This window comes from Chinchilla lanigera, unplaced genomic scaffold (assembly GCF_000276665.1).
Source record: "Chinchilla lanigera isolate Chin_1 unplaced genomic scaffold, ChiLan1.0 scaffold00011, whole genome shotgun sequence".
In the NCBI taxonomy this organism is placed as follows: domain Eukaryota; kingdom Metazoa; phylum Chordata; class Mammalia; order Rodentia; family Chinchillidae; genus Chinchilla; species Chinchilla lanigera.
In genome coordinates, this window is record NW_004955412.1 from 25,078,163 (window position 1) to 25,102,619 (window position 24,457).

The 24,457-nt window shown below is 34.0% G+C and overlaps 1 protein-coding gene across 1 annotated transcript; it reads left to right on the forward strand.

Moving 5' to 3' along the window:
* Positions 1-12,605: 12,605 nt before the first annotated feature.
* On the forward strand, positions 12,606-13,556 carry LOC102027628 (olfactory receptor 8D2-like). Its single transcript, XM_005378646.1, has one exon. It carries the CDS (start codon positions 12,615-12,617, stop codon positions 13,554-13,556), a length of 942 nt encoding a protein of 313 aa, XP_005378703.1. The 5' UTR covers positions 12,606-12,614.
* The last annotated feature ends 10,901 nt before the right edge of the window (positions 13,557-24,457 follow it).

Below are 24,457 nucleotides of genomic sequence, written 5' to 3' on the forward strand. Positions count from 1 at the left end.
AGAGAGATGCCATTGCTCTGAATTTTTATAATATTTGGTATTTTTAATCTTTCTTAATTTTTTCCACTTTAGTGAGTGTGTAATATCTCTTCGTGGATATAATTTGAATTTTTCTGATGACTATTTATTCTGATACTGCTTTAACATTTTGGTTAGCACTGGTGTGTCTTTTTATTACAACATGTCTGTCTTTTACTCAGTCTTACTGAGTTACTGTCTTTCTAGAGTTGGATGTAGGAATTGTTTTTCTAGAGTTTGATATATGTACTTTGTTGGAAATATTTGTTATACAATTGTGTGTGTGTGTGTTCATGCACATATGAGTGCTGATATGTGTGCAAATAATTTTCTTGTAGCTTGTGGTGTGCCATTTCTTTTCTGTTAAAAATGACATCATTTGTTAATCCTATGTTTTACATTGAACTCTAATGGTATCTATCATTTCTCTTGGTGTTCTATCTCAGAAATGTTTGTGTTTCTATGAGTCACAAAGATATCCTCTTCTACTTTCTTCTCTAATTGATCTCTAGTTAGTGTATGTCTTAGTCACATTCCTTATCATTGGAACAAAATACCTGACGTCCTCAGATTAAAGAAGGATAGGTTTATTTTGGCTCACAGATAAACTTTCTGCTCTGTTGACTCCAAGACAAAAATGGCATGGTGGAAGGGCCTGCTATAGAGAAAACCTGCTCATGTGATGTTGACCAGGAAACAGAGGGAGAAGGGAAGAGACAAGGAGAGAGATTTAAACCCTTCTTGGTCACACCACCAGTGAACCACTTTTCTGACCAGGACCCAACTCCCCAAAGCAAGTGGGATTCCAATAATTCATTTATGTTCTTAAAGCCCCACCTATGAGTACATGAGATCTTTGGAGGATATTCTCAATCTAAGCTACAATATTCCACCCCTGACCCCAAAAAGATTCATTTGTTTATATATGTGCCAAATGTACTTAGTCCATTTCTAAGAATCACCAACATTTTAACAGTTCTAGCGTTGTTGATAAGTTCAACTCCTAAGCTTCCTCTGAGACTCAAAGCAAACACAGCTGTGAGTCTTTGCAAAAATTGGAAAGAAGTTAAACACAAGCCACATAAATGGCACTGGGAAAGCATTCCAATTCCAAAATGGGGAAATGGATAGAAAGAATGGAACCAAACAATACCAAAACCCAGCTGGACAAACATTAAATCCTGTAGCTCCATGCTCAATACTGGGGATAATTTGTGGTGAAATGTGACACCAAATGATTTGGTTGTCATCACCCCTATTGTTGGCTTTAGTTCTTGTAGCTTCCATCTTGGAGTTGCTCTGCTCACTGCCCGCAGCTTCCGCCAGCAGACATTCTGTATTCCTGGATTCTCCAGATTCTTGGAGTATCCTGTGCACCTGCAGCTCCATTTTAAATACTTCATGTACTCATCTCATGAGGGTATATTTCTTGGCCTCTAAGGTCTATTTCTGCAAGCTGAGTGAAAGTCTACCTGACACCACAGTTCTTGCATTCTTTTTTTTTCTTTTTTTTTTATTTTAAAGATAAAAGGAGGGAAACATTAACAGACATACAACATTTTACAACATATCACAAGCACAATACAGACAACACAGAGTTACAAACAAAGTGGTAGGAAATTAACAATGGTGGTTGTATTACATATTGATATCTTCAAAGTGCCTTCTCATGAAAACAGATATAAACATGCAATACTAGTCAACCAAAGACTCATTGACAGTTTCTTTCAGCATAGAAATAGAAGACAGAAGAACAACCATGTTAACTATCCTGTATATAAGTTCTTGCATTCTGCATGCCTATAAATCCAGCATTACATGGGTGATGCCAAGATTGAATAGTAGTCAGACTCCTTTGCATCATGGTTGTAGAGGCCTCTGGGCATCTGGATGATTGAGAATGTGAACAGGAAACTTCATAGTCAATGCACTAAGCAGACTTTCACCCAAAAGATACCTAGTAGAAGGACAGCTTAACAAGCAGGATACTTCTTAAAGCAAAGCATTTCACTTTTACATCTCTTGGCCAGTGAAAGGGGAGTTTTGCTGAGTCCTCAGATGCCTGCAAGCACTGAATGTAAAGTACTTGGTTTCTTTTTAATCCCAATCTTTCCAGCAATCAAACTCTCCTTGGCCGAAACTTTACAGGTTCCAATTTTATGGGTGCTAATTTTACAATTCCCAACTTATAAGAGTTTCCTTTCTAACGACTAGTTAAATGTTTTAAGTTATTTGGCTATCCTTTTTGATCTTGGTTCTTATGGTACATTTGGCTAATAAGTACCAGTAGTATCTACGTCACAGCCTCAACTTTGGGTTGCCTGGAAATTTCCTCTGTGATATTAATTAGTCCATCATTCTTTCAGTCTCAGGACATGAGCAAAACACAGGCAAATTTTCTGCTAGATTGTAATACACATAGTTTCAAGTCCAAATGTCAGTGAAGCCCTTGCTCCCATCTGAAACATCCTGAGCCTAGGCTTTATTGTTTGCTTTTCTAAGCCTTCTGTTCTTTTGAGCTCTGACCAGAATTGACCACTACACATGGCTTATAGCATTCTAGAGCTTCATTAGCCAACATCTTTAAACTGTCCCAAACTCTCACACAAACTTGTTCCAAAGGCTTCTAAACCACATGGTCAGGTACTGTTGCAGCAGCAAGTCTACTTCTGACATCAAAATCTGTATAACTGGGGTACACTAAAAGAACAGAAACAATATAAAATTGTGTATAAATTATACAAGGGATTGATTTAATAGGTTTACAAGATCGAAGTAGGAAAAATCCCACTGGCTATCTGTGGATTCAGAGGTGGTAGAATCCAAAATGCCATCTGGAAATTACAGGACTGGAGATCAACTATCAGTTAATGGTCAAAGACCCAGAAATTCACTGTAGTCACTGGTGAGAGTCTGTCTCACAAAGCTGAAAGGTCTGCATTGAAAGACTGAAGAGTCTGCACTGAAAGACTGAAGTGTCTCTGGAAAAGACCAACATTCAACAGCAATGGCAAAGAGCTCTTCTGATAAAAAAAAAAAAACAGACTTCATTTTTTCCCTTTTTATTCTGACCATGCTACAAAGCTATTTGTTGGTTCCACCAAAATCTAGGGTGAGTCATCACCCCTCTGTTTAGAGCCTGTATATCAGTCATCCACAGACATACCCAGAGCTTTGCTACTCTGTGTGGTTCATACTCAAGTCAAGCAGATATATAATAATGATACAACATGTATATTTTGCAAGGTTTGTAAACAGGTTCTGGTTTTATATACAGATATTCATTCATTAAATCAGCACCCATTTGTTGAAAAATTTTCTTGCCCTCAGTGAATCCCATTGGTGCCTGTGTTAAAAATTACTCTGTGGAACACCCCTGTCTATTTATACACATTTTGTTTTATTTTATTTTATTTTGTTTGGCCTTTTTGATACAGGGTCTCTCTATGCAGTTCAGGTTGGCCTGGAGCTCACTTTGTAGCCCAGGTTGGCTTCTGACTTGCCACAATCCTCCTGCCTCAGCCTCCCAAGTGCTGGGCACAGTTTATTTTAATTGACATATTGTTTTGTTCTTATTAGAGTACAACACCATCATGAACATATTAGTAAGTCATAAATTAAGATCATCTGAATTTCTCAACTTTTCCATCTTTGAAATTGCCTTTGTCGGGGCCGGGGATATAGCTCAGTGGCATAAGCGCCTGTCTGGCAAGTGTAAGGTCTTGAGTTGGATTCCCGGTGCAAAAAAAAAAAAAGAAAAAAAATTGTCTTTGCTATTCTAGTCCCTTTCCAGCTTCCATAAACATTAGGATTAGCTTATTAAAAAGGCTGCAAGGATTTTGAGGAGTATTTCTTTAATTTTTCAAGTCAGCAGATATTATGCATTTTGAAACAGTGAGTCTTTCCTTCCATAAGCACAGTGTACTTTTATCATTTATATGCTTAATTTTTCTCAGTAATGTTCTATAATTGTTAATGAGACATGTTTCTTACATGCTTTATAAAACTTAAGGTTTCTTATTTTATTGATGTTATTATGATGAGATTTAGTTTTACTTTCCATTACTTACAGAAAATATATAGAAAATCAGTTCTATTTTCATATTGATTTTTTTACTGTTTTATTTTGAAGAAAATAGTATAAAAAAATAGCAAAATACAGACAACACAAAGCAAGGACATTAAAAATGATACAGGTTTCAAACCAAATGATAGAAATTAATAGTGGTTGTTATATTACATATTATTCTCTTCAGAGAAATTGCTCAGATTACCAGATGTAAGAATAGAAGATTGATCAAATTATTAAAGGGAATAAGAAAATAATAATTTAAAAGAACATTAGAGACTATACATAGTGTCACTAGAAAGGATTGTAGGAATTCACCAATGGATATTACCCTGTAAATCGTTGTCATCACAAAAGTTGCTCAGATTACCAGATACAAACATGCAAAATTGGGGCTGGGGATTTAGCTCAGCGGCAAAAGCGCCTGCCTGGCAGGCGCAAGGTCGTGAGTTCGGTTCCCGGTACCGGAGAAAAACAAAAACAAAACAAAAAAGAAAAAAAAAAACATGCAAAATTGGTCAAAATATTAAAAAAAATCTTTTAAACATTAATTGTTCCCCTCAACAAATCATCAGAAACCAACAGTACAGTTATGCAACTGATCCAAAATATATCAAATGCCTTAGTACTTTCTTTTTCTTCTTTCCCTCATCCCAGTTTTTCCTTCCTTTGAGCAATTTCTTTGCCTTTCTTAGTCAGGCATTCACAAATGCATTCATTAAGTTGAAGTTAAAGAACTTTTGGAGAGATGTACTTTAGTTTTGCCATAGTCATTTATGACAACTAGAAAAAAGACAATTTTCCCTTTTATTATTTGGTGCATATTCCTGTTGTTTTCTCCTTTTTATTTTATTAGCTACAAATTCCAGTATACTATTTAATATGAGGTAAAACAGTAATAATCCTTTTCTTGTTCTTGACTTTCATGGAAATATGTTCAGTATTTCTACATTAAGTATAATGTTAGTGCTTGGCTTTTTATGTAATGCATGTTTAGAAATGAATACATTTGCCATATACTTTGATCATACCATCAATATCATATTTTTATATTGTTGGATTCAGTTTGCTGATATTTTATTAAATGTTTTCACCTATAGACTTGTAATATTCCTTTTCATTGCAGTAACCTTGTCTAGTTCTAGATCTGGTAATATTTTCTCACAAGTTGAATGAGAAGAGTTCCCTAAGTTACTATTTCCTTAAATGGTTAGCTTAAGACTTGGCATCACTGTTTCTTTAAATTTTTGAAAGAATGTGCAAAACATTTGGGGTAGATATTTACTTAGAAGATTTGTAATCATAAATTCAAAGTATTTATGAGAATAAAGCTAAAAAACTCATTTACATGTTATTGTTTACATTTGATATATTGCTTCAGTATGGAAAATTACAGTGACAATGTCAACAGCTATCAGTTACTTATAGTGTGGGAGTCTGAGATGGGAGTTGGACTCACCAAAGATTGGGCCAATTTTCTTAAAGTCAGCGTTAGGCCCAGGTCAGCTTAGCACAGGGGATAATCTGAATAATCACTCATTTCGTTTGTGAGATATAGATCAGGTCTATGATCTGAGAAAATCAAAGAAAAGATATTCCCCAGTCTCCACTGTTCTATAGGACATTTGATGTGACCTCTTCCAAAGTAATTATAAATTGTATGTTTATGTATATGTATGCCAAGTGAAAAAGCAAGAATATGCTGCATTCCAGGAAATAAAGTTCACTTATTTTCCTGTGGGAAAGACTCACAGAAATGTATATCAGAACTAACAGAAAGGGACATTAAAATATATCTTATGGATATTTAAAAAAATTCACATTGTAGAAAGAATAGACAATGAATAAAGAAGTCTCAAAGAATGTATGTATTTCTTTTCCTCTTAAGACATTTGTCTTTCCTTGATTTTGCAAAAATATCATTAACTATGTCTTCCAATACAGTGTTGCTTTTCAGATACCTCTCCATTCTATACTAAAATACCTGTTAGATTAAAAATAGGGCAAATATGGTATAATGGTATACACCTTTAATTACAACTACTCAAGCAGCTGAGGTAGGAGGATCACAACTTTGAAACTAGCCTGGAAAATTTAGTGTGGCCCTATCTCATTTTTTAGAAAGGTTCTCAATCTATCTTCCTTGTCTCTGAAATGCTTGCTGACTCTTTAAATAATGTTTTCTTCTACAGCTGTATTCCATGTTAACCATAAGGACTAACGTTTTTCTAATTCATTGATTCCTCAATGAGTTCAGTTGACCCCCAGTTCACTAATTATGTCTGAAACTATGCCCAATTAAGTATAATATATTAATTTATTTTTTACTTTCAATACTTACATTTTCGTCCAGACATGGTCTTGGATTTTGTTTTATGGCTTCTAGATCTCATTTCTTTATGTTTTAAATACAAGTTCTATATTTATACATTTTAATGCTTAACATGCTTACATTAAAATCTTGTTCAAAAATCAAAAATGAAATTCAAAGTTATATTCAAATGACCCACAGAGCATTCAACAACAGAATCAGTGGAAAGATAAAAATAACAAAAAGAAAGCAAATAATAAAGCAATAGGCATAATCTCTAAACTACCAATAATCATTTTAATGACACTATGTAAAATACAAAAATGACCCAACTACACACTGTACACAGAAATGTATTAACATATAATGACATAGGTAGGTGAAGGTAAAAGGGTAAGAAACATACATACCGTGAAAACATCAATTAATAAGTTGATACATTAATATCAACTAAGATAGATTTCAGAGCAATAAGCAAAATAAGGACAACAAACTTATAAAGGGCATATAGCTTGGAAAGGAAGAAATAAACTTTTTAATTACATGCAACTTGATTTGCCTGTGTAGAAAGTCTGTGGAATCTAAAAAAAGTTGCAATCAAAAATAGATTCTGAAGGATTGCAGGATATAAAAGCAATATTTAAAAATTCATTCTTTTCAATACACTACAAATAAAAAATATGAACCTGAAAAGTTAAAATCCCAGTTGCAAAAACATCAATTATAAATACATACTTTGTATGTATCACTGTAAATACATATTTTGTGAAAGATATGTAATGGCTAGATAAGCACAGCTACAAAGAGAATTTGAAATTTGAAAAAGAATTTGAAAAAAATCTAGAATATACTGTGTTCTGTAACAGAAGACTTGGTGTTATTAACCACTTATCAGTACAATTATTTAAATACAGAATGGGGCACAATTTCATATTTGTTTTCATTAATGTTCATAAGATAATACAATAGAAAATATAAAAATGACAATTTTATCAAATTTATTCAAAGCAAGAAGCAACTGGTTGAAATGATACCTACTGAGTGGCACTCAGCATAGTCAGTATAAAAAAATACTACCTAAGCTCAGGGTAAACTGTTACATGGTTAAGATGCTAATTTTCTTCCAATTTATGTATAAATTCAATGTAATCTCCATAAAAATCTTATCAGGCATTTTGAAAAATTTGATAAGCTAAAGCCAAACTTCATGTAAAAATGTAAAAGGTCTAAACAGAGAAAATAATATTGAAAAAGAAACTATTTTGGGGGACTTGGATGATAAAATTCAAAACACATTATGAAACTGCAGTCAACAAAACAGTGTGGTACAGGCATTTAGATACACAGAAATGGGCCCACACAAGGATGGTCAGTTGTTCTCAACAAAGATACATATCAGCACAGCTAGATCATGCAAGGCCATGGTGAATCTCACCGTAATTATGCTACATTTTAAAAGGAGTCAAGCAGGTAGAATATTCTGTATAATTCACAAAGTATAAAATTCTTCAAAGTGTAAACAAATCTATGGTGACAAAAGTAAATTCATAATTGCCAATGGATGAGCAGAAGAAGATTGTCAAGAATTACAAAAAGCTTTTTGGAGGGTGAGTATCTTTATTTTCTTAATTTATGGGGATGATTTGTTGGGAAAATATGTGTTAATTTTATCTGAAATTATACAGTATAATGTGCTGTTTATTGTTTGTCAATGATACCCTGATAAAGCCATTATATTTTGGATAAATGAAGAGACAAGTCAGAATCAATGATTCAGATAGGTAAAATGTCCTATTCTTGAGAGTGGGTCTGAGATGGAAAATTGTATACATATTTATTTTCCACAGATAATATTTTCAGAAAAATCCCTCAAAACACTGGTTTTATCTTCTTTTATCACAGAAAAGAAACAGATCAACTGTTCTTTTTCCCCTTATACCATACTCTCCAAAACATTAAATGCACTGAAAATAAAGCAAAGTTCTTCTGTGTTTAGTGATAATGAAGCGAATGCAGGCTAATTTACATAAAATTAAAATACTAAAAAAGTAATTTTTGATTTCCACAAAGCAGTTTAATATTCATATGGTATCAAAAGTTTGATATTTATTATGAAAGCATTATTAATCTTCCTTGATGTTTTATTTAAATACCTCAGTGATTAATAAAAATGCTGATTTATTACCAGCAAACATGAACTTTGCTTCTTCCCTACCACTGGGATGACAAGCCTCTAAGGGAAGCATTTGCTTACAACCATCTCAGGTCCACAGAGATTCAAATAAAATTTTCCTTTAATAGTACAAAACTAAGGATCTGTAGGATTACTTTCCTTACTCTGCTTGATTGGGTCTGAAACTGTTATTCTTCAATAGTCCTTAAATTCATCTGCAGACTCAACTCCATTATTTTTCCAGGATCTTAAAGATACAGATCTGTTAATACTTGACAATAAACTTATCTGGTAATTGTATGTGCTCACATACATCTAATAATGAAGCAAAATATAAATTTCATCTGAGACCAGCATCATTTTCCCTGGTAGTAATATTAAGGTAAGTCCCAAAGTTCTACCAAGGCTTTGATAAAATATTACAATTAAAAATAAAATTTGGAAGATTGTCAAAAATTCTTATTATCTATGCAAATAGTTATTGTTTTGTACAGTAGGGACAAGACTGGTTAGGGGACAATGTCTGCTCCATGTCAGAGTGCAACCCATGGAGATTATTCTTTCTTTCCCTCATTTTGTATCTATCCTGATAACTCTCTCTTTCCATTACCAGTCCCCTCATAATAATGTCCCTCATTTGTATTAAATTTTGAAATTCACTGAATATTCTCAAATGCATTAAATAGCTATCACAATTACTATGCTTAGTCAGGTCAGAAATTCATTTTACTGAAAAAGACACTAACAACCTATTTATCCAATATATCTTGGTAAAAAATGTTTCGTCTGTGAATCAACCTCATAAACTACTATATTTAGGGTATAAAACAATGTCCTTTTGGCCAAACTCATAAATTACTATATTCAGGGTGTAAAATAATGTCCTTCCCTACTTTATGTTTTTTGCAAAAGTGAATTCTGAGCAGTCCCCAAACCTAGCTTTGAAAAAAAAAAAAAAAAAAAAAAGAGACACTCCTGGCATTGTCTTTGACTTATTAATTCCAGATAATTTTTCTGCCTGTACCTCTCTCCTATGTTTATAATTCTTGTATGAGAAAACTGTCCTATGGCATTAATTAAATCAGATACTCCCAACAAACTCATGCTTCTGAAACATCCATACTCCTCAGAGATCCCTCACCCAGGTGTCCTTTTGTGTTAGGAAATGTTAAAGAATCTTTGTATCTAATGTCTTGTCAAGCAATGAAAACCAAATCATGTTAATTACACAATCCCAGGAAGGCATATTTAATATTTATGAGAAGTATATCAACCTACAACTGGAGTACTTAATTCAAAATTGATCTTAATTTGTAGTGCTCATTACTTGAGTGTGTCTAAGAAAAGATAAAATTATGAAGAATGTTAAGGCAAAGCAAAGACAAATAATTGCAGAAAATATGAGACAATTTTCTATATTTCTGGCATGTTAATACTTGCACATTATAAAATATAAAATAAAAAAGTATCCAGAAATCAATTTAGTGGTAGAAATGGAAGGAAGAGAACAGAAATGCTCAGGATCTCCACCAGGTCCCATATATGGGACTAGATGCTTCTGATTCATCATGGAGGATTCTCAGTTGGTCTATCACTCTGGATACCCAGCAGTGGGAAATAGTTCAAGAAGGCAAAGGAGATAATAGAAACAGATAAAAGAAAGGAAAAGACACTCTAAAATTCCCTACTGTCCAAGATAGTATCTGGCAGCAATGCCAAATATATTGATGACGTGCTATGTATCCACCACTGTTGTGAAGTCTTTGCACATATTATACTTTGGAAATCTCATCTAGTCTCCATTTTTAAAATATTGTGTGTGTGCTGATGAGTTAGATAACCATGTCTTACCAGAACTTTACACTGAAACCTAGACCCATACATCCTATTTTCTACTCAATGTATTTATTGGCCACAAAACAGACATTAGACTTATTATGTGAAAAACAGAAAAAAAATATCTCCCAAACCTGGTCCTTTACCATCATCATTAACCCATCAGACATACATTTCCTTGGTTCCAAAAATGCTACCCTTCTCAGGCACTATATTCAGTAGGTACAACCCATAGACCATTTCTCTGACTTGATTTTACCACCTCTGTCATTGCCGGTCTGGCCTGTTCATTTCTCTAAACTGAAGTACATTCACCAATACTGTCCACTAGAACCTAATTCCACCTCTGTCTTCCACTAATGTCATTTTCTGCCTTTCTGTCTGTTCCTAGCTCTTCCTCAAACATGCAAATGAACACTCTCTTGCTCTTTATTCTCTCTCACCCTCTTGCTCTCTCATTCTCTAGCTCTCTCTCCCTTTAAACTTGATATTCCCTCTGTCTGAAATTATCTTTCATCCAGACACTCCATCTCTGCCTCTTTCACTGCAGTCAGTACTCAGCTTAAATGTTGTGTCTTCAGATTCCTCCCCTCAGCACCCTCTCTAATTCCCAATCTGTGCTCATTACATTGCTTTATTTCTTTCAAAATAGTTCTCATTGCTTGACTCCAAATTCTATATCTCTTTGTTTATTGAGCTCCTCCATTAGAATGGGGTGATAAAGACCTCAGGGTTTAAAGGGAAATAGAACTGGATATATTTCCAGGCATCACCGCCTAACAGCTGTGAGACCCTGAAGAAGTTACCACTTCCGTGTAAACTGCAGTTTGTTCATGAATAAAAGAAAAACAACTTCTATAATAGGTAGCTATTACACCAGTGCTGAGAACACTCTACTGAGAGTTTTCTGTATTCTGAAGGTACACTACTGGAGACAGATTCCTACTCTAAGCTTTATAGAAAGAGCTGCTTGGTCACTTGCTTTGCTGTTGTTTGATAACAGGCTTATATCAAAGGCATGTTTTTCACTGGAACTTTGTGTATGTAAGTGTGCATAGGTGTATCTTCAATTTCTTTTTTCTCTCTTAAGACTGTTGAAGGGACAAAAATCCTACTTGAACATTAAGTCAAAATGTTTTCAGTGCTTATCAAAGTATACTACAGACTACCCTAGTACCCTCTAACAAGAGAAAGAAAACATTAGAGGAAATTATTTAGAAGTAAAAGTATGAGTAATATAGTAACTAATGCAGAAGTTACTACAGTTTTCAGGGTTAGGGGAAAACCCTGATTTACAGGGCACATTGGTCTTTAATTAAAATAGGTAAGTCCTGGGTCCAACACTTACTAGATCTTGGAAAGTTTGCATAGATTCATCTGTAAAATAGTGAAAAATATTACCTTCAAGTTTTGTGACTTACAGGAAATAATTTGTTTCTCAGTCTATTTACATAATGGAGAAAAACAACTCTTTCATAGATATTTTGAAGATCAATAGCATCATTAATATAATATTTTTAGTGCTGTGCCTGGCATCTTACTTTTTTGCCTCACTTTTCTTCAGTATATGATGAGTTGCTTTCCAGCACCCTCATGTTGCCTTACTCCTTCCATTTCCAACCTGACTCCATTCCCCTCATGTCCCTATGATAACAGAGTAGCAGGGAGGAAGAAAAGGCAGATTTAAGATCAGGAAGTGGGAGAGGATAGAAATCCTGGGTGTGGGAAAGCCCTTTGGGATTACAGTCAAGAACTCAATAAACTAAATAAATATGCTGAACCAGAGGGAAAATCCAAGTGCTATCAGTAAGGATGTGGTCAAGTTCCAGGACATCAGAGAAAATACAAATTATTGCAGATAGAAACCCAATTAAACAACAGTAGCTGTGGGCAGAAATTGTCTGAAGATGATTGAAATACATAAAGACTATTTGTCTTTTCTAGGAAAAGCTAAACTTAGATCTGTGGAGGAAAAATGAGTTTCACTTCTAAATGTGAGTAAAAACAGACACCAAATGAAGTATCATCACCTTGATAAGAATCCAATTTTTAAAAAGATTTTATTCCTTTGGTTTTATACTCTGCAATTCTAAGTTGAAAATTATGTCATTCCTCAGATTTCAAGTCACTAAACGCTACTGGATAACAATGTTTGTCCGATGAGATGTTCTCCCTTGATTTACTCATCAGTCCCAAGTGAGAGAGGTATGGACCCAGGAAATCATTCATCAGTTACTGCCTTTGTCCTGGAGGCATTAACAGACCATCCAAGGCTCCAACTCCCTCTCTTCTTTCTGTTCCTATTGATCTATATAGTCTCCTTGGTGGGAAACATGGGTCTGCTCTTTTTAATCAGGATCAGCGCTCAGCTTCACACTCCCATGTATTATTTTCTCAGTCACTTATCTTTCATCGATCTCTGCTACTCCTCTGTCATAACCCCCAAGATGCTGGTGAGCTTTGTGTTAGAGAAGAACTTCACATCCTTTCTGGAGTGCATGGCTCAACTCTTTTTGTTCTGCTTCTTTGGCATTGATGACTCCTACATGCTGACAGCCATGGCATATGATCGCTACGTTGCCATCTGCAATCCTTTGCTCTATCGTGTCAGCATGTCCCACAGAGTCTGTTTGTTACTGGTCACCAGTGTGTACACAGTGGGGATTTTGGGAGCTTTGGTTCACACTAGCTACATATCCACTCGCTCCTTCTGTGGAGCTAAAGTCATCCCCCATTACTTCTGTGACATCCTTCCTCTTCTGAATATATCTTGTTCAAGAGACTACACCAAGGAGCTTTTGGTGATGACTGTGGTTGGATTTAATGTGTTTGCATGTGCTACAGCCATCTTCATCTCTTATACCTTCATCCTTTCCAGCATTCTGCATATGTGCTCAGCTGGTGGCAGGTCCAAAGCCTTCAGTACCTGTAGTTCCCATCTCGCAGCTGTTGGGGTTTTCTATGGCTCCATCACTTTCATGTATTTTAAACCAGCTAACAATGATACAACCCAGGAGAAGGTGGCATCTGTGTTTTACACTACGGTGATTCCCATGCTTAATCCCCTAATCTACAGCTTTAGAAACAAGGAAGTCAAAGAAGCCCTAAAAACAGTACTGAATGGCAGGACATTCTCCAGGTCTATATAGAAAATGATGCCTTAAAAAAATGAAAACGATTTTAAACATACATTTTGTCTTCTGTTTTTGTTTGTTTGTCAGAGTAAGTAGTTTCACATTCAAGAGCCATATTAAACAAAAATGAGAGTGGTTTATTTTGACGACCCAAACTTCTCCTTTTAGTTGCCTTAATACCAACACCCAGGGTTCTTTCAATCTGCCTAGCCTATTTTCTTACTTGTTTAGGCCTCTATTATAGCATTTTATCCTAAAACTAATCTTCAAGAAGAAATAAAACAAACTAAGCTTAGAAGTAATCTGTAAAAATGTGGGAATATGTAAAACTCATACTGCATACTGAGTATATGTTTTTGTTTTAGATATATAAAAGACAGAAAAAGATAGAAGAATAACTGTAGATTAATGTACATTATAGGAAACTGAGAACTGTTATGCTAGTTAGATATTAGATTTCAAAAAATAAAATGAATCTATAATAAACATTGTTGGAGTGACTGATAACATTTGAATGTGGATTACATATTCAGTTATATTCAATTATACAATCATGCTAATGTTACATTTCCAGAGTATGATAGCTGTGCTGTGGTTACATAGGAAAATCTTTCTGTTCTTAGAAGATACTTTCTGGAATATTTAAGAATGACGTGTTTTATGTGTGATCATTTCTCAAATGGCACAGCATATGTGTATATAAGGATATATATGTGTGAGTGTACATGTATGTAGTGTGAGCTGGGGAAAGAGAACACTGAAATCAATGTGGCTAAATGTTAACTGGTGAATCCAGATAAACACGCTGTTATATTCTTGAATTTTTCTCTAGGTTATGTATTGTTCAAAATAAAATATGTGAGAAATAATCACCCAGTCTGCTCTTTAATCAATAAACTATTGTAGGATATGACTGGAAGCAGGCAGATCACTCAGGAGCCTGTTACATGGAAGAATTAAAATTAATATAGACCAGGGAGGATATAGTAAAGGTGGTAATAGAATTCTGGATATATCTTGGGGATAAAGCCTTGATTTAGTGATGGTTTGCATGGAGATTGTAAAAGAAGTATAACTAAAGATTACTGCAAGATTTCAGCCTCAACACCTAGAAGGATAAGTTTGCAATTTTCATACATATAGAAAATTCTGAGAGGGACCATTTGGGCAAGGATATATTTAATTCACATACAATGATCATTTCTTCCTTACTAAAAGAAAAAGTCCCTTTAATGTACTACTAGTGGTATAATTTTATTTATGTACTATAACATATCACTGAAAAAAATTCTATCCATAAATAGAACAAAAAAGATTCTAGACTTCAACAGGAAATCAAATATCACTAAGGGAACAACAAAAAAGTGGGTGAATCATAACTGAAGACAACTTTAATTATACTCATACTAACATATTACTGAATATTTAGTAACTGTCACACTGAATAAAATGCCCTTCTACTGCAGTAAGATTGAAATTCTGTATCATTTTAATTGCCCTCTATGCTATTTTGTTTATGTATTTGTTTCTTGTTATGTTGGTCTATTTTAAAAAATGAAAAGCAAAATTTATATGTATATATAAGGACACGTGGAATAGGTGTATTGCTGATGTCCATAGTTTATTGAGAGGAGCAGTCAATGCTCAAAATTTTCTTTTTTCTTGACCAATTTTACATGCTTGAATTTGGTAATTAGAATGACTGATCTGAATACAGTATGCAGTATGAGAACCATTGCTGAAGTCCCAGCATTTTGTATGGTGAAGCTCTGCATCATTTCCAATATTTTTTTAATTAGTTTTTTTACTTGTTCCTGTCTTTGCTTGTTTGATCAATCTTACATTCATATGTCTAATGGACTGGGCAACTTCATTGAGGATAACAGTATGGATTGTAAATTTCTATCATTTTGTCTTGAGGTCATGTATCCTTTTTGTTGTTTTGATTTTCTCTTCATTGTTGTTTCATCAATTTTTTAATTTTTAAAATAAAACAAAAAAAAATAATAAAGCTGAAAAGCACAAGGATGGGCCACTGTTACAACTAGCAAGAAGAAATGAAGTTCAAATAAGTTTTCTACCTTTAAGGTGTTTATTGTTTACCCTGAAATGTGTCAGAAGAAAATCATTATACTGGATAGGAAGTCTGGACAAATATGCTCCAAAATAGCTCTATAAAACTTGAGATTTTTGTATATCTTTGAAGTACAGCTTATGAAGTTCCACAAGTTCTCTTGTTGCTTTCAGTTTCCTAGGAAAAAATGGATAAAGCTTTGCGGCATATGAATTAATAGAAAACTGTGTACTTCATCATATCCCTTATTACAACTGAAATTTAACCCTTAACTCTGACAATAGCTGGATAATGTCTGTCTACCCACATAGAATGTGAGCACCGTGACAACAGTGGACATGTCTGTCTTGTATGACTTTTATTCCCAGTACTTGTTTTATTGTAGAACAAGCAATAATACCATTTCAGAAAAAGTATTTTTCTACATGCCCAGTAGGAAGTTAGAGAAAGTGGGAAGCATAAGTTTCCATGCACTCAGCTCAGGGCTCAAAGGGGTACATTTGATCACTGAAACATACTGGTTCAAAACAACATGGCCCTACCTTCACAAGCAGAGGGGATGGGGCTAAATGAACATCTTTACCAAATATTGGCTTTATTCAAACTCTACATAGCATGAGTGACTCTTATTGTTGTAGGAAATAACCCACAGAGAAAATTTAACAAAAAAAAGATATTGGTAAAAAATAATAAACATGCCCATTTCCAACATGTTTCAAGGTTAATAAACAAGACCAATTTGATAAACCTTGTTTCGGAAACATTAACCCTGTCATATGTCTGTTTATCCGGTGAAGAGTGAAAATAATCCTACCAGAATTCATTGCTCAACTACTCCCTCTGCTATTTATTTATGCCATCATTTGAGTCCATATCAGAGCACATTTATATTCATAAAGGAAAAAAAGTATTTTGCTTCCAGTGAACTAAGAAACTGGACTTCATATGTACTCTTTCTTTCAGGAGCTCAGCAATCTAGTCAGAAATAAAGACGTAATTCCACTATTTTGGCCTAAGGTCACTCTCCAGGATCTGTACCTTCATACCCACTATGTCTCAAAGAAGGCACAAGGCAGACTCTTTCCCCAGCCATCTCCTAACTTGATTAAGCAAGTCCGTGGGCATTTTCAAGAATAACAGATGATAGGTGGTTTAATTACAAAAAAGACCATCAAAAACACTGTTACACACAGGGAACTGTGAGCACTTCAAGATTATGGAAAGAGCAACTCACACAAGGTTTTCATCCCACAAAGAAAAATGTCATAATTTCTTCAGTGCTCACTCACCCCTTTGTAACTCAGATTTGTTCCGGAATCTTTGCATTTAACCATGAACCTATCCTGCATCATTATCTTATTTGTGCCATTTGGTTCTATCTCATACAATAAACTAAATGCAGTTATATTTGCACCACTTTGGGTTCACATTAAAAGACTGCTCTGAAATTGGTCAGAAAGTTAAAATCTGGACAGAAAGGGACTTCTGAGTTAATATTTGGCAATGTGAATTTTTTGGCTTCATAGAAAATATTTACAATTTTTTTTAATACTATCAGAACTGAGGCAACTGTATTCCAACTGGATATTCCCAATTATTTGCTTGTTAGAGTCTTGGTTTTCACTTTATTAAGAGAAAATGAATTATTTTTAATTTAATATACTCTCAAAATACAATGATTAAGAAACCTATCAGCTAACTATAAAAGCCAATTAATTCAGTAGTAGTATTTAGCAGAGTTTATTTTTAAAAAGAGAGAAGTAAATGAAATTTTCACAGTTTAAACACTGAAAGATGACATCATTTCCATAAGTCAGGGACAGTTTAGAGACTTCAAAATTCTTAATTTATTTTCATGACATTCTTTTTGCATGTTGTTGACTAGCTCAAAAAATGTTTGGAGAAAAATGCAAAGGTGCAAAGAGATACAAAGGTCTTTAGGAATTTGGAATGCCTTCCTAAAATCAGGTTATTCAGATTAGGTTGTAATCTTGATTACTCATAAATAAATAGTTCCCAAACTAAGAATTTCTGATGACAATGTATGCAGAATTTATTTTTAAAAGAGAGAGAAAGATAGCGAGATCCAATAGCTTTTCTTTTCCAGACCAAGACCAAAGGCCAAACTTAAATGGAGAACTCCAATGCAGTGAAGCTAGAAAAAGTGCTCAGTGTGACCCATACTTCAAGACAGTCACATGACCTGGATACAGCACACTTCCCTGCAGGTACTAATGATTTTCTCATGAAGTACTTTTTTTCACATCTGTATCGGATGTGTAAAGAAGGAGCGGGACTCAGAAATGCTTCTGTCAGTCTCTTTTTCTAGTCATTAATTTTTAATTTAAAAATATACTTAGCTGATCTAACAGATAAAAATTACAAATAGTAATGAGATACATTCTCTCTCCCTTTAGGAAGCCCTTATAAATTTCTGGTAGCAAGTCACTGCAGAAGCTTGTTAGACAAATGCTCCCAAGGGCACTGAAAAATTGTATCTTTTCCAAGGGAAGAAGGTACATCTGTGAACATGGGTAGAAAACTCAACCTCTTATGCTCTTTGACCTCAGAAATTTCTCACCAGCAAGTCAGAACCTTTAAATCAGTGTCTTTATGCCTAGTCTGTATTCCACAAAAATATATATGTTGTCTGTCTATCTTCCCCCTGTTAAGTACATGGAACCTCATCAGATTATAGAGCTTGATCATGCAAAGCCTAGATCCACATTCAAAGAACAACATAAATGATAAAAAAGCAAATCTGCCAGGGCACACGATACACAACACTTAATATTAAATAAATAGTCTATTCAAAAAGATGAGCACATTTTTTCCTATCTGGAAAACATGGATCATAAAAAGCTTAGCAGGATAAATTATCATCCATCTCTTCTCAGCACCTTTTAAAATTATTCTAAAACTCTGAGATAGACATCTATGTCACACATGTGAATTGTCACACACCGACCCAGCCTCCAACACATTCGAAATAACACCAGGTCAAGAAGAACGTCTGTTCTTATCTCACCACTTGTAACATTTAACACTGATACACCCACTCTTGGGGCGAGACCCAGCAACTGGACTGGTAAATCTATCACCCACATTTACACCACTAGGGTTCTCAGAGCTACAGAAAAAAAAAAAAAAAAAAAAAAAAAAAACAAAAACAGTGATTTCAAAAATTGGGTGATGTGCTAGCATCGAATTATACCCCATCCCTTACAGAAGATTTCCATCAATTTCCCTGGGAAAATAAGAATATTCAATGTGATTTTTTAAAGTTTTTAATTAAGTAGAAATAGGAAATTGAAGAAAAGAACTTATTATGAAAATTCACCTGATAAAGATAGATTTTTTTCAACTAACATCAGTGAAGTCCAGTGGCAGAGAGGAGACATTCATGAAGGTTCTCTGAATGAAAGAAAAAAGGTAAAATGGACTGATGATAAAATAAACAAAATCTGCAAAATGCCCCATTTGATGTATGTCAAAAGATACAAGAAACAAAGCAAAACTTAAACATGTATTTTTTAAAAAATGTGAAATAAACATCAGAAGTTGGTATCCATAGAAAATTGCACTATTCATGAAGTTCTGTAAATTCTAGCATCTTCACTTTTGGGATAAATGACTGCTGCTGAGGACCATAATTCTTATAACTGAGGAGATTAAAATTACCATTAAGAAAAGATTTTAATGTTTTGAAAGTATACAAGCAGTGATAAATTGCTCCTGTACCACAGACCCTTTAGGCAGGCAGAAAAAGAACTCAGATTCTTTTTCTGGTACAGGGAATTGAAAACACAACTTTGCGCTTGCAGGGAAGGTGCTGTGCCACTGAGCTAAATCCCCAGCCCCTCCTTCTTAATATATTTTCCTCAAATAAAACAAAAACGTAAGATTAAAAAGATGATAATACAATACAGTTAAAACATTTGGAATAAACTTGTAACAATAAATCATACATTATATACATATATATTGCTGATCAATGAATTATATTACGTTATAATGACAATTCTAATAATTAGTGTAATTTTAAAGTGGGTATAAGTATAAATGATATTTTGAGGTAATGTACAACAACTTTAATATAAGAAAATATATATCACTCCACATGTGATAAAGTCAAAGGTATTAAATTTTTAACATTGTTGTTTTGGGGACTCTGACTTGAAGGCAGTGCTAAATTTTAATTAAAACCTAACAAAAATAAGCTTCTTATTCAAAATTTTAGACCTATAAACTCCAATTTAAGATGTATTGCAAAACTTTCTTGGTACTATTTCTTTTTTACTTTATTTTACTTTTTCACTGACCAAAATAGTTGAGTGTATTTATGGGTTGCAATGTGATGCTATAATGTGTATACCCTATAGGATGATGAAATCAAACTAATTAACACATGCATCACCTCACATACTTATGTTCTGTTATGATAACATTTAAATATATTCTTCTAGCAACTTTAAAATTTAGGAGTGTCTACAGCCATACCATCCTGAACATGCCTGATCCCCTCGGAGATAAAGGAGGACTAAGTTTTTTGTAACCTATCTTATAGCATGATGAGTGTAATTAATAATAATGCACTGTAAAGTCTAAGATTCTCTTCTCTAGTGGAAATAAAGTCTCCAAACTTCTACACTGAACTTTAAACATGAGGTGAATTCCAAGATCATCTATTATAATGAGTACAAATTGCACTCTTCAGTACATGGAGTGAGGCTTCATTTAATTCATAAAACAAAAGCTCAGATAAAAAACACAAGGACCAATGCCTCAAATATAAGCGGGGGACAAACATCTCTCCAATAACCCGGGAGGAATACTGTGTGACTTTTAAGCCATTCCATCAGGACAAATGAAGAAGATACACAGACTGACCAGTAGATTAGGCAAGTGAGATGTCACATGGTGACTTCAACCATTGTTTTGCACCAGAGAAAGATGGGAGAATGAGAAGAGAACAAAACAGATGAAATTATCCATTTGGGTTTTACAGTCAAGAAAGATGAAATATATAGATCTAAGACTGTCTCCTCTATTTCAAAAGAAAAAAGAGGCACCTGAAACTATAAAATCTCTGTAACATCAGGAATATACATCTTATGAGAACTGATTATAAGTGTCTCCATTCTTATTGCTTAGCAATTATTTCATTTAAAATTGGATTTTTTGCTTCCAGTATGATGACAAAATTTTAGACAGTCAGCTTTCCATATCTGTGGGTTCCACCTTCACAAATTCAACCAACCACCCATGAAAGGTATTTGAAAAAAATGGTAACTCTACTAAGCATGCATAGATTTTTTTCTTCTGATTCTTCCCTGAAAATGCAAAATAGCAACTACTTATATAGCATTTACATTGTTTAAATATTGCAAGAAATTGAGAGATTATTTAAATTATATAAGAAAATGTGTTAGATATAAGTACTGTGTCTTTTTAATAAAAGATTTGAGCATCTGTGTTTTGTGGCATGTGGGAGTCTTTCATCTAAGGTCTCTTGGACATTTAGGGAGAGCTGTACAATGTATTTACTTATCAGAGCACATGTGGCACAAACTTAATAATTTCTATCTTTCTCGAGTATATTTGTGAATAGTGTTCTAATTGCTAAGTACATTTGATAGTTTTTCCAGCGTGTCTGCGTGTCCAAAATTGAATGTGGTGTGACTTTTATTGCTTATCTATTTTACTGTTTTGTCCTGTTTAAATGTCTTTGAGATTAGCACAATTTTGTTCTTCATAATACAGTAATTATAAAATTTAGAAATAAATTTAGTGCAAAGTAAAATACTGTAGTCACCATTTCTCTGTGCATTATGCCAGGTTTTAGAACCAAGGGACTAGGATGGTGCCTTTTTCCTTCACTAGTTTTAATGCCAAACCTTTCATTTTTTTGGCAGTAATTGTTGTTATTTATTTTATTTATCAGATTGTTGAACCAGATTTAGTACAATATAGTACAATTCTATATCATCTCCTTAATTTTTATCATACTGAAAATGAAGACCAACATTAAAATAAAATAGTAATAAGAAGAACACTGTCAGGGGAGGAACTAGTATGTTGCTAAGTGTTCCCTAGGTTTGATTCCCAGTACTACAAAAATTATATATTTTTGTAAACAGAAGAGAACAGACACACACACAGAGAGAGAGAGAGAGAGAGAGAGAGAGAGAGAGAGAGAGAGAGAGAGAGGAGAATTAAATTGTTTTTTCGCAGAGTTTTTTGGCTTATAGAACAGTTGAGCAAAAAGTAGCAATTCTCATAAATTCCTTTTGAATTCCAGAATCCAGAGCACTTCTCCTATCATCATCTTCCATTAATGTGGTATATTTGGTAAAACTGAACCAGTATTATTACATTATCATTGGCTGAAGTCTGTCATTTGAATTGGGGTGCACTCTTGGTGTCACTCATTCTACTGGTTTTCACAAGTGTATAATGCAATGTATCCACTACCCACAGTGTCATGCAAACCACTTTCATTGCCCTAAAAAATTCTGCTGTGCTCTACCTGTCGATCTATCCCATCTCTCTACCCAGTTCTCTCGCCACTGCTGATCTTTTAATGTTTCATAATTTTTTTTTTTTCTGGCACTGAGGGATGGACTTAAGATCTTCTCAGTTAGATATATCATCAGGCCCTTTTAAAAACTTTATTTTCAGGCAAGTTCTTGCTATTTTTCCCAGGATGGTCCTAAAATTTTGACACAGCTTTAAATTTTTTCAAAAAGTAATAAAGTTGTGCCCAATAATGTTTTATTGCTCTGACTATGCTTTTTCATTGAACAATGATTTTGAGTTTTCTTCATATTTTTTCCTGTGGTTTGATAGCTTATTTAAAAAAAAAAATTGGAAGGGGCTGGGGATTTAGCTCAGCGGCAAAGCGCCTGCCTGGCAAGCGCAAGGTCGTGAGTTCGGTTCCCGGTACCGGAGAAAAACCAAAAAAAAATAAATAAATGAATAAATAAAAAAATAAAAAAAAAATTGGAAATGATGCAGAGCTTCACCATACAAAATGGTAGGAGTTCAACAATGGTTCTTATACTGCATATTGTTTTCACATCAGTCATTCTAATTACCAAATTCAAACATGTAAAACTGGTTAAGAAAAAAGAAATTTAAGCATTGACTGCTCCTCTCAATAAACCACATACATCAGCAATACACCTATTCCAACTATCCTTATATATACATATAAAATTTGTTTTCATTTAAAAAAACAACATAACAAAAACAAATACATAAACCAAACAGTATAGAGAGCAATAAAAATGATAGAGAATTTCAAAACATGGTGATAGAATATTAACAATGTTGTTATTTTTTGAAATATTTTATTTATTTATTTATTTATTTACTTGTTACTGTCTTTGCTTGTTGATCAATCTTACATTCTTATGTCTAATGGACTGAGAAATTTTCTTTGAAGATAACAGCATGTAATATAGCAACCACTGCTAATTTCTATCATTTTGTCTTGAGGTCATGTATCGTTCTTGATGTTTTTGTGTTGTTTTGATTTTGTCTTCATTATTGTTATGTCAGTTTATTTTAAATTTTTAAAATAAGAAAACTCCAAAAGAATTGTTATTGTATGGGTGTACTGCAGTTTGTTCATTCAGTTGCCTGTTAAAGTTATGTTGTTTTCGTCTAAGTCTTGGTCTTTGTAACATGGGAAAGACTGCTTCAGATAGACAATATTTTTCTGTAGCCTTCAGTTTTCAGCTTACTTTGGTAAATACCAAAGAGCTTGACTGTTCACTCAAATGGTAAGTCTGTTCTTGTTTTTGTTAAACTTGCTTCATTATCTTCAGAGGTGGTTGTACTTTGTTATATTCCCAAGAACAATGAAGGAGTCCCTGTTGTTTCACATTGTCATGTTTGGTGCAGTAAATCCTTTAAATTTCATTCATTTAATAGGTGTGGGGTGGTTTTCTACTGCTGTTTTAATTTGAAATTCCATGAGATACATTGAACGTTTTTTCATATGGTCACCTGCCAGCTGCGAATCTTTTACATATTTGTATATGTGGTATTGTTGTAAATTTATGTCTAGACTCTTTGTTCTATTTTTCATGTGTTTCATTGACCTATTTGTCAGTACCACATTATCTTGACTACTGTAGTTTTATAATCATCTCAGTTACTTTTCTGTAGTTGCTGAGACAAAATACCCAATGTCCAAATTTAAGGAAGGAAAGGTTTATTTAGGTCATAGTTTCAGTGGAGGTTTCAGTCCATACTCAGCTGGCTCAAAAGCAGTTTGGTGCATGGCAGAGGGCAACAGTTCATGGCTGCAGAAAACAGCAAAAACAACAAGAACAAAAAGAGAGGAGCAGAGAGAGCAAGCCTCTTTCTCTCCCTTATATTTTATGCAGGCTCCTCACCCTGGAGCGGGTGTAGCACTCACACCCATAATCCCAGCATTAGACCATGAATCAATCAAAAAACTCTAAAAGCCACCCTATGACTGCATGAGGCTTTGGGGGGACACCTAGACAAAAATCATGACAATAATTATGTTGAAGTCAGATACTATTGGTTCTTTTTCTTCAATATTGTGTTGGTTAACTATAATATGTCTGTAATAAGCCCCCAAATTCTTCCTAGAAATAAAAATATATGTTAGAATATTCATTTAAATAGTAAAATGCCCATTGGAATGCAACTGCATCACCTTTGCCTCTGCTAGTATATTCATTCACTATTTTAGGAGAATAAATGATATTTGACCATAATTGTATTTTTTTTTTATTTTAAGGATAAAAGGAGGGAAACATTAACAGACATACAACATTTTACAACATATCACAAGCACAATACA